At 35.2% G+C, this 10,772-nt stretch overlaps 1 protein-coding gene across 1 annotated transcript; it reads right to left on the bottom strand.

The window, feature by feature from the left end:
- Positions 1 to 2,236: 2,236 nt before the first annotated feature.
- LOC132056277 (uncharacterized) lies at positions 2,237 to 10,285 on the bottom strand. The gene is made up of 7 exons (XM_059448396.1): positions 10,076 to 10,285; positions 8,687 to 8,777; positions 7,684 to 7,799; positions 6,018 to 6,077; positions 5,871 to 5,936; positions 2,578 to 2,777; positions 2,237 to 2,496 (listed from the first exon to the last, which is right to left on the bottom strand). Exons 1-6 carry the CDS (start codon positions 10,130 to 10,132, stop codon positions 2,586 to 2,588), a joined length of 582 nt encoding a protein of 193 aa, XP_059304379.1. The 5' UTR covers positions 10,133 to 10,285; the 3' UTR covers positions 2,237 to 2,496; positions 2,578 to 2,585.
- Between the last annotated feature and the right edge of the window lie 487 nt (positions 10,286 to 10,772).

Genomic DNA, 10,772 nt, shown 5'->3' with positions numbered 1-10,772 from the left:
ATTCTGTCATAAATATAGTATATTAAGGTATCAAATTAAATATTTGGTCAAAATCTTTATTCTTATTATTGATAATCATAAATATTCTAAATTATTTTTATAAAGATGATTAATTATTATACTATAAAAAAAAAAGATAGTTGTTATATAGTGGGTAATTATACAAAGTTCGTAATGTTATAAAGTTGGTTGATGTTTTTATAAGTAAAATATTGTTATATAATATAAAAAATCGATTCCGCAAAAATTTAGCTTTTATAGAGAAATATTGTTATATGTGCATGCATAGAAAATTCTGACTTTATACTGTGCGGATGCTTTTACATAGAATTCTGACTTGATACTTAGTTATTTGTCTGCATGCAGTAGTATCATAGTTGAGTCAATCTTTTGCAGCATCGTAATTGATCAAAACCCTCTTTTTCAACCAATCATGCCATAGTTTTTCTTCAGCCAACTGTGTTCCCATTTCATTCCTTACAACAAATTACAAAAAACAAAACTTTGATTCTCTTTTACGTTGTGCATTAGAAAGAAAAAACAATGATTGTATTGAAGGTCATGTCCACGTCATTTCTTTGGTGGTCAGAGTCAGACCAGATAATAAACGCTGGATTATTAAATTTCCCAATAATTAAGTTGTTGATTCTTAGGCCCCATTTGGACATGATTTGAAATCATATTTGAACATGCAATTTGAATATTTAAGAAATATTTTCTCTTATAGATATAAAAATCTCACAAGTTGTGAAAACTATCAAAACATTCTCAATTCTTATACAATCTTATCAAATGAACAAGTCATAATTCATAACAAAATTAATATGCTAATTCATAACAACCGGCTCAAAATTAATACTAGAAGACCTTTCTAAAAAATACAACATCAATTGATTAAATTTTAGTTCAATAAATAAAATTAGTAGACATATATAAATTAAAAAGTTGGTAGACATAAATAAAATTTGGTGGAAGCTAATGAGATTGGTAAATGATTGATGGAGTAATTGTTAAAAATATCTACCAACTTATGGGTTTTTTTACGGAAAAGGCTCAAATATGCCATCCAACTATCGGAAATGGCTCATTTATGCCATTTTCGTCGATAGTTTGGCTCATTTATCATCGAACCATATAGGAAATGGCTCATTTATCATACCATGGTATAGGAAATGGTATTTCATTTCGCCACTCATCAATAGTTTGACTCATTTATGTCATCGTCTGTTATCAAAATGACTCATCCATGTCATATTTCATTAACGCTGGTTTTACAATACCATATATGACACGTGGCCTCCAATTAGAGGTCTACGTCTTTTAATTAAACCAGTCCAATTTTAAATACCAAATTAATAAAAAATCTGATCCATACACCTTACCCACCCACAATCATAATCTAGTTGGAGATCACGTGTCATATATGATATTGTAAAACCAGCGTTAATGAAATATGACATAGATGAGTCATTTTGATAACAAGCGATGACATAAATGAGTCAAACTATTGATGAATGGCATAAATGAGCCATTTCCTATAGTTCGATGACATAAATGAGCCATTTCCTATAGTTCGATGGCATAAATGAGCCAAACTATTGACGAGTGACATAAATGAGCCATTTCTGATAATTGGATGGCATATTTGAGCCTTTTCCGTTTTTTTTACAAAATGTAAACTTATGAGTTAAATTTTATATTTAAAAAAATTAAAATCATGACTGAAAATGCATGTTCAAATCTTTGGTTTGAAAATTGATGGCCAAACGCCTACTTATCCCTGGGAACCTAAAAAGAAATAAAAAGAAATTGGATCCAGCAGAACAGGTGATGTGGTCATCTTATCCAAAACAAGAAATAAAAAGAATGTGATATTTTTCCTTTTTTAATAGGCAGGTGTCATGTTAGTGAAACTAATCAATCTAAATTTTTATGGAAACGCTTACATCAATAATAAGGTATGTTTATAACTTCACTCGTACATAATTCTAATGGTTTATAAATTGTAATAAATATTTATAATGACACTACGTTTATTTCTCCTGAACTTACCGTTCGCCTTGCCTTAGAGACCCCACCTCAACTTTAACAAATATGAAACAATTTGAGCTAAGAGAAATTTAACCAATTCAATTTTTAGCTGGCACAATGAAAATGGACCAAAAGAATAAATAATAATCACCTGTTGGGAACCGGTAGACTAGATGATTAGTCACCATATTCACATGGAAGCATATTGCAGTAGGAATCACCAGAAGCACTCATAGTAACTGGTTAACATCAACTGTAAGGCCCAAGTTTCAATATACAACATAATCAAAGATCAAGAATCACACTAGACCAGGAAACAAGTGCCTTATCTACTCCACTAGCATAAAAACACAGCCCTAAGATGAGAAGGGTAAAAACTATTGTGGTGAGATCATAATCCTCCAATTTATAAACAGGCGGGTATTCGGTATTGCTCCTCAAAAAGAGATTCAAATTTTAGTAAGCCTGCAAAAGGTCATAGAAGTTAGATCAGCAGGTTATGGATAGTACCTATAACTGTGTAAAACACCCAATCTAGGTCCAAACCTGATCACTCAGAAGGATGAAGGACCTATTGAAGAGTATCCGGCGGCCTTGTGCTCTTTCAAAGTGCTGGCTAACCAATCCAATCCCTCATATAGGCCATCCCCACTAAGAGCACATGTACCTTGTATATGCCATTTTCGATTTTTAAGCTCATAAAGACCAAGACCTTCACACACTTCCATTGGTGTCATCGCTCCTTTCTGGCAAAAAAGACATTCAACATGATAAAAGTTCTATCCAACTCTAAAGGGAGGAGATGGCATGTGGAAAGATGAACATTTAATTTCTTGCCATAAGGTGATACATGATATGTTCATCTTATGTTGTTTTAGTATGATTATGAGGGACATAAAAGAAATCTGAGTATCTGACCAGTTGGGGGAGCAGAGTTTTCATCAAGAGGATCCAACTTTTATAAAAATAGGCTAGATCAAGCTTCTGTTACAAGTCAAGGGGATTCAATCCTTGTATTAATCTTGCATTTTTATTATTTTTGACTTGTAATTTACATGTATAATAGGTAAAGGGGTATCGTTTGAACCCCCTTGCAGCTAAGCACCTGGATCTGACTCGTCCCCGTACAGTTTTGAAGGGTCTGAAAGAACTGCTATTGAGGGAGTAGACACTTCCCACCGTTTTGAAGGGTCAGAAAGAACTGCTATTGAGGGATTAGACACTTTCCACCTTCACTTCCTAAGGATTAGGTGGATAACCATCATATCCCTCTTTCAACTTCTTACCACCATACAACTTTTCATCCTAAAGATAACTTTGCAAGACATAGTGATATTAGAAACATAAACAACCAGCATAAGTAAAACCATGAAGCAGGTGATGGCGCAAGAGGGAACTAAAACTGACATTATGATTCAAAACATCACAAGGATAGAGAGATCAATTTCTGTTACAGAATGGTACGGCTTTTTCTAAAACCTACACTATCTACTCAAGTCCTCACCCCACCCCACCTTGGGAAGCTACGGTAGTTGCCCACTGTTTTCCCCCCGTACGTGACTCCAACTCCCAGCCAAATGGTCAGAAGTGAAGGGCTCTACCACCAGAGCAACCCTCTCATCTCAAATGGTATGTAATTTTTCAGATCACAGTTAAGAGAGTAATAGACTGTTCATCTTACACTGACCCAAAATCTCCAGAGGACAAACCTTGGTGCACACAACAGGTGGCTAAAACATGATTGATTGCAAATTTGTTGGATCCAAATATTTTTTTTTCTTTTGATAGTTTTATCGGATCCAAAGTTTTATTCAATGTTGAAAGCATTGCACATTTAAAGATATCATATTTTTTTTTTATTTTTTTTTTTAAAAACTTGTTTAGGATTTGCACAGAAATACTAAGAGCTTGACCAATCAAGCAGTACGCTCCAGTCTAAAACCACTTTTGGCTTATCTAGGGATGAAGTATTCCACTTCTGGGCTCTTACTGAGGTGTTTACGTGTGCTTCATACCCCCAGAGTCGAGGCAACTAACCATTAAGGAGGATACTTTAGTAATTTATATATAATATATCTGGAACAATGTTTCTAGAGGTAAAAAGCGCCAACAAACCGACCAAGGTCCCGTGACTTTAAGGAAGCACTGAGAGGCAAAGCACACAATTTAATAAATACAAAAAGTTACCTAACACATAATCCAGTATTTATAGCATGAATAATGCAATTAATGTTACTGATTCAGTTGCTATTACTGCCTATTATTATTGTTGTCTTTGCACCTTCTTTTGCAGCCTCCCTGCCTCCCAAGGTAGGGGTAAAGTCTGCGTACACTCTATCCTTCACAGACCCCACCTTGTGGGATTATACCGGGTATGTTGTTGTTGTAATGTTACTTATTCAGCATGTAATTGCTAACATTACAGTATAAATACCAACACCCCTATTCAACATAATATAAGCTAATATTAACAAATCCACACAAAAAGTTCCAATGCCATAGTTTATTCCGTTTTTCAGCCACATGGCTCTTTTTCATTTGTCATTTTTGCCAAGTCATCGTGCGTGTAGTTCACGCATTATATCATTTTGGGTGCTTAGTTATAAAGGGTTTAATAGGCACACTTTGAATGATGTTGGAGTGTAATAGGAACTAGCATTAGTTGAAGTGCCGAAATGAAAAATCGTGAGAACTTTAAGGGGTTGTTTATGTATTTGGCCAAAGAATTACTTTGCAGCGTTTAACATACATCATCGTTTTATTTATTTAAAAGAAAAAATATTATGTGATTTCCTTTAGTTTACTTTCTCTTTTTAATTTTCGTGACAATCACCCCGTATGTGAGCAAAACCGTCATATGAAGAGAGCTAGTAGAAAAGAGAACTGGAACAGAAAATGAGAAGCAGTAGCAGAAGAAGAAAAGATCAAGAGAAAAAAGAAGAGAGCTAAATAAGCTTTGGGGAAACCGAAGTCAAAGAAGAGTCATCACACACTAGAAACTGGAAGGGAAAAGAAGGCTGAAGCTTAGATGTGACTCAAATTTTCCTTTTTTTTTTTTTTTTTTTTTACTTATATGGTCTAAAGAAGTGAAAGATTCTCGCCTGGTTTGCTTGGCACTTCTTCACCTTTTAGGTGCACGATCCCTTGCTTCACGACTCTCTATTTGTTTTAAGTGACAAAAATCTTGTCTTGCTTTTAACAACACTTATCAAGAAGCTCACCCAGCCACAAGAATCAGCAGCCAAGTTAAAGATCATGTCGATGGAGCCAAGCAATTCAATGATTGTGGAGGTCAACTTTCTGAAGGTTTTGTTGAAAAGACAGAAAGAAAAGGAAAAAGATGAGCTGTTTCTTTGGTGGAAACTGGAAAGCAAGAAAGAGAAATAAGGGCGGTCGTATGCACTTGCTCATTGGAGACCATATTAACCTACATTAATTATGGGAGAATACTGAGTACTATCTAAAACCAGTTTGGTTTCGCCAAGCAAGGACCAGAGTACATGTGTTAAGTCTGCTTAGATTTAGGAGACCCTATCTTATGAGACATGGACAATAGCTAAGTTTTGTAATCAAGGAGTCAAGGGCTGAAGTATATCATCCTCGTGCACAGGAAATTTTAGTTAACAAAATACACAGCAGAACATCTCAAAGTCCAGAACAATGGATATATTTCTCAATAACATCCCCAATACCTTTGAACCTCTATTTTCTTGGGTTCATTTACTAGCTTTAGCCTAAACTTTTTTTTCTAAAAATCAAGTAAAAAGAGCACAATATAAAATAAGTATTCAATTGCATTTTATGGACGAGGAAACATACTGGAACAAAAAGAAACTTACCATGTCTTGTTTGTTAGCAAAAACCAAGATGATTGCATTAAGCATAAATGGATCTTTGATGATGGCCTGAAAACACAGGATAAAGGCCATAGATTATGTCACCGACAAAGAAGCCTGAGTCATAAGATTAAGGTTTAGAGGAACAACCTGAAATTCTAGTTTTGCCTTTCCAATCCTCTCTCGATCCAAAGAGTCGACGACATAAATCTGCATAAGATAAACACTTAGTGAAGCGATATGGTATTTAGTTTATAGAGACAGTATGTCCAAACAAGAAATTGAAACATGGACAACGGAAGTGGTAAGTTTTGTCAATCATAGGGAAATGGGCCTATAGCCCTATACATTTAATATTGTATACTTATTTTGTACACCAACTCCAAACATTTGGATTAAAATAATTCATATGTTATCTTGTTTGAAATGTCCATCTCTTCTTGTTCCTTGTTTCCTTCTGTGTGGTCTGTGCCTCTGTGGAGAGGTGGGGCTGAGAAGGAAGGGGAAATAAACTTGGCCCCAATAGTTGGAGGGAGAAGGATACAATTGAACAGACAGTTAAATCATTAATTATTAATCTCATCATTCTCAATAAATTCTTCTTTGCCTTTAGGCAACATTACCTCCCACTATACAAGGGAGAATTCACTTTTTCCACAGGCATCTATGTGATATCAGGAGTTAGATGCCACTGAATGCAAAGTTGCAAACTACAGAAATGACTTGCAGATTAAGAGTAGAAACCAAAGAATACTACTCCACAATCCCAATTTATGTAAGGGTTTTTGACTGGGCACGAAGTTTAAGAATGAAAGGAAGACTTTGGAAACGTGTGGTCTAAAATAAACCATTGATAATTGTGTAGCTATAAATCATCTCATTAAGGGTAAAATGAAAGTTTAAAGTTAAATTGTTACTAAATATAGAAAGGTATCATTCTTTTTGGGGCTGACTAAATATGAAAGAGTATCACATAAATTGGGACAAAGGGGGTATCTATTTTCTATTGAGAATAGAAATCAAGAAATGTGCAGGACTGGGAGCTTGATGAACTACTCAACTTACTCGAAAGGTAGCTGCAAAGTCAATGAACTTAGATCAGACAGACTAAGATAGGGCAATAAAGCTGATGGCCTCTACTTTGTTAAAGCACAAAATTTCATTTCTTTGTGCCCATAATGAAATGGTGGATAATTGACAATGGAAACTAATTTGGAAAATGAAGTTACCCCCAAAGGTGATTTGTTTCAGCTGGACAGCACTGATTGAAGCGTGTTTGACCCAAGACAATCTTAGCAGAAGGAGCATACATATTGTCAATAGATCTTATACGTGTCAACAAAGCATAGAAACCAACCGGCACCTCCTACTACACTGTACAATTGTCGCAGATATTTGGAACATGTTCATTTCAGTTTTTGGACTTAGTTGGGTCATGCCTGAAAATATCAAGGGTCCTATATATGCCGGAGTTCTTGGAAAGTTTGTAGGTCCATCAAGAAAATCTGGAAACTTATCCCTACCAGTATCTGTTGTGGTGTTTGGACAGAAAGGAAAAAAAGGTGTTTCGAAATAATACCAAGTTACCAACTCCAAGCCACTCCCATGAGGCTAGACCCTGGAAACTCCCCTGACAGTTCTTTGGACTTTATTAGCTCCCTATCTTTAGTATAGGGCCCCACGTAATGGAGCTAACAAACTCACTTTTGTACTTATTTATCTTTTGTACTATTTGCATATTCTTGATACCATCAATGAAACCACTTCATCAAAAGAAATAAATAAAAATAAAATTCTATCTAATGGGTGCAGTTACCAGTCCATCTGTGTTATTGAAGTAATGCCTCCAGAGTGGCCTTAATTTCTCTTGACCACCAACATCCCACACAGTAAAAATTACATTTTTGTACTGCACTTTTTCCACATTGAATCCTGCAACAAATGCATATATAATCATCTATCATAATGGTTTCAAACACACATAGAATGATAGAAGTAGTCAGCTTGTGACAGGTATTTTAGGCATTTTTCTCCGAGAACTTTTATGACATTACAAGCACGAAGAAATTTTCACGTCAAACTCAAGATTTCAAACTACCCTTGTGCAAATATTATGTTTATAAGCAATGACGGAATTAGAAAACCATAACCTATGGTAAGTCACATAAGATAAAATCCGGGATGCCAGATGTGATAAACAAAGTAATTTACGAAAATGAAAAGGATTAACCATACAGAAGAAAAGATGAAGGGAGTATGTGATTTATCGCCCCCAAAAAAAAAGATGTAGAAAGAATGCCATGTAATCAAGTGTTGCACCTGATCACAGGGAGGCACTTTGCAAGTAAAGAGCAAGTAAGTTAGATAAGAGGAGCCAGCTTCCATTACACTTCTATTAACTTTTTGGTTAGCGTTCAATTTGTCAAGTAAGTTCGTGAAGTGGTAAGTACCAGCCACTTTCCGGGAATTATAATGAACTAATGATGACCAATAAAAAGTTATAAACTGTGGCCTCCTAAGAGTTCTTTCCCATCTTCATTTAATTTTATTTTTATAACAATAGTGTCTGGAACACCTTGCGCACACTTCGGCTAATCCACCGGATACCTGCAACCTCCCACCAGCGCATGTACCCGTAACTCTGTCAAGGAATGAGAAACAAAAAAGAAAGGAACATGCCCAAACTGATACAGATATTACCAAGCAGATCTATTGAATTTATTTTTATTTTTATGAAGAGTAGGTCTATTGAAGTTTACAAATACAAACTTCACAATCAAAGTGCCACACGACAGTGAGCAGAAGCTAAGACGGCATACCGATGGTAGGAACTGTTGATAGAACTTCTCCTATGTGCAGTTTGTATAATATAGTTGTTTTTCCAGCTGCATCGAGCCCAAGCATTACAACCTGTTCCAGTTGAAATTAGAATTAGAGACGAGCAAATAACAGTAGATACATCAATATGAAACAAGATAACAAATTCTTAAAAAATAACTACAAATACAAGCGGAAAAATCAAATATCTATAAAATCGAGCTTCGGCAGGAAACAAGATGAAACTCAGGTTGGTGAACTTAGGTAGCAAAGAAGCAAGTCCTTGAAGAATGGATAATAAAAATTGCATGCATCACTTCTATTGCAGAAATTGAATTCCAGCTACAAAAACCAGACCAATTTGAAGCAGTTATTTGTTAGGAGAGAGGGACAATAGTCACTAGGGGAAGCAAATTGGTTTTGCCTCGAAGAAACTCTCATCCCATTCCCTCCATGTTTCAACACATTGCACGCTGTACTAAATGGCTACTAACCTAAGGAAGAAAATCTTACTTGATGATATTTCATATCTGGGGATGACGCTGACTACGATCACATCATCAATGACATGGTGAAGGTAACTAGAAATTTATGAAGGACGTTTTTCGCCACCCTGAATTTAAACTGGTTACCTTCTCTACTTAGGGTCTTTCTTGAAGGGGAAAGTGGAAACCCATCCAAGTTAGCAGTTCTAATTTGGGTAGCTAGTGTCGTGCATCAAATTTTTTCACCTCCACCTCAATTCCAACTAGTTCGGGATGGCTATATGAATCCTCTGACTGTTACACTCCATTACGGCTCCTTTCATTCTAATTCTAAGTGATTTGACCGTTGAAGCAAACTAAGATTTCTCGAAATTAAAGGTTCTCAAAATCTCACATTCCTACACCAACATGTCAGTCTCTAACCATGAGCAGTAGCCAGTAAGTGCAAAACAAATAATGTTAACACTGGTCTGTTAATGGTGAAAAAAAAAAATGTCAATCAATCTTTCTAAGTAGCAATTATTAACACAAAAGATGGATCATACGTCACAGTACATATCATGAAAAAGTCCAATATCCGTTACCATCAGACACTTAATTATGTTAAGGTTCCTTTTTGACGGATCAGTTTCTTGCTCATTCACTCTTCACAAAAAGGTTGTCCACTCTAATGTTTTCCAAGTATACACAACAAACATAATGTTGCATAGATGGGTGTATTCTATAACACAATGGCTAATTCTATTAAAAGGAAGTCGAAAAGGCTCAGCACAATTCAGCTTAATACACTTGGCTTCTTCTAATCCATCTTCCTAACAAACTAAGCTTAAATCGGCAAATAATGTAAAGCAACAAATAAAAGACGGTACAGAAAAGGAGCAATGAAATAATGAGGGATTGTAATACCCTCATCTCGGAATTGCCGAAGAAGGTATCGAAGAGCTTGCGAAAAGCTTGTCCCATTCCGCCTTTCACACAATCACATGAAACAACACAACCTTTTTTTTATTTTTATTTGATGATCCAGAAAACAGAAATATACAAGAGTACAACTTGTGGTTCAAGAGAAGGTTGCCTTGTTTTTCCTGGCAACCTCTCTCTCTCTCACTTTCTTTTATTTCTTCCCTTTTCTCTTTTCTTGGTACTTACCATTGTTTTCCCAATATAACACATCATAATTGACCCTTTCTTTGTCCCCCTCTTTTTTTCTTTTTTCTCTCTTTGTTTCCAGAAGAAATTCAGTCGCATCTCTATTTTTTTTCTTGTATTACTACTTTTAGAAATCCCGGGGAAAAAGCTAGCATGTTCATTTTTACTTTGCCTATCAAGAGATAACTTACTAGTTCATACATAATATTTGGTTTTATTATTAGTGATTTAATTTAGAAATTTCAAGAAATTATTAATAGATGCAAAACTTTTAAAGTATGTTTGATTGATTTTAATTATTTAGATTATTTATAGTAATAATTAGGAGTCATATAGTGTAAATTTTCATTTTGCGTATTGCTCTTAAGAGTGCGCTAAGTCAAACATAGATAAGTGAAAATGAACGGAGAAAGTAGTTTAAATCGGAGATGTTAAAGTCATTAATTTTCAGAAA

Source organism: Lycium ferocissimum, chromosome 5 (genome assembly GCF_029784015.1).
Source record: "Lycium ferocissimum isolate CSIRO_LF1 chromosome 5, AGI_CSIRO_Lferr_CH_V1, whole genome shotgun sequence".
In the NCBI taxonomy this organism is placed as follows: Eukaryota; Viridiplantae; Streptophyta; class Magnoliopsida; order Solanales; family Solanaceae; genus Lycium; species Lycium ferocissimum.
Note: the sequence above shows the minus strand (reverse complement) of the source record. Positions and strands in the feature narration are given on the sequence as shown.

Excerpts from the sequence above, each read along its gene's own strand:
- LOC132056277 (XM_059448396.1), bottom strand. The coding sequence starts at position 10,132 with ATGGGACAAGCTTTTCGCAAGCTCTTCGATACCTTCTTCGGCAATTCC. Across the intron at positions 8,778-10,075 it reads TCGGCAATTCCGAGATGAGG|GTTGTAATGCTTGGGCTCGA; the intron begins GTATTACAATCC and ends CAACTGGAACAG. Across the intron at positions 5,937-6,017 it reads AGGCAAAACTAGAATTTCAG|GCCATCATCAAAGATCCATT; the intron begins GTTGTTCCTCTA and ends CTGTGTTTTCAG.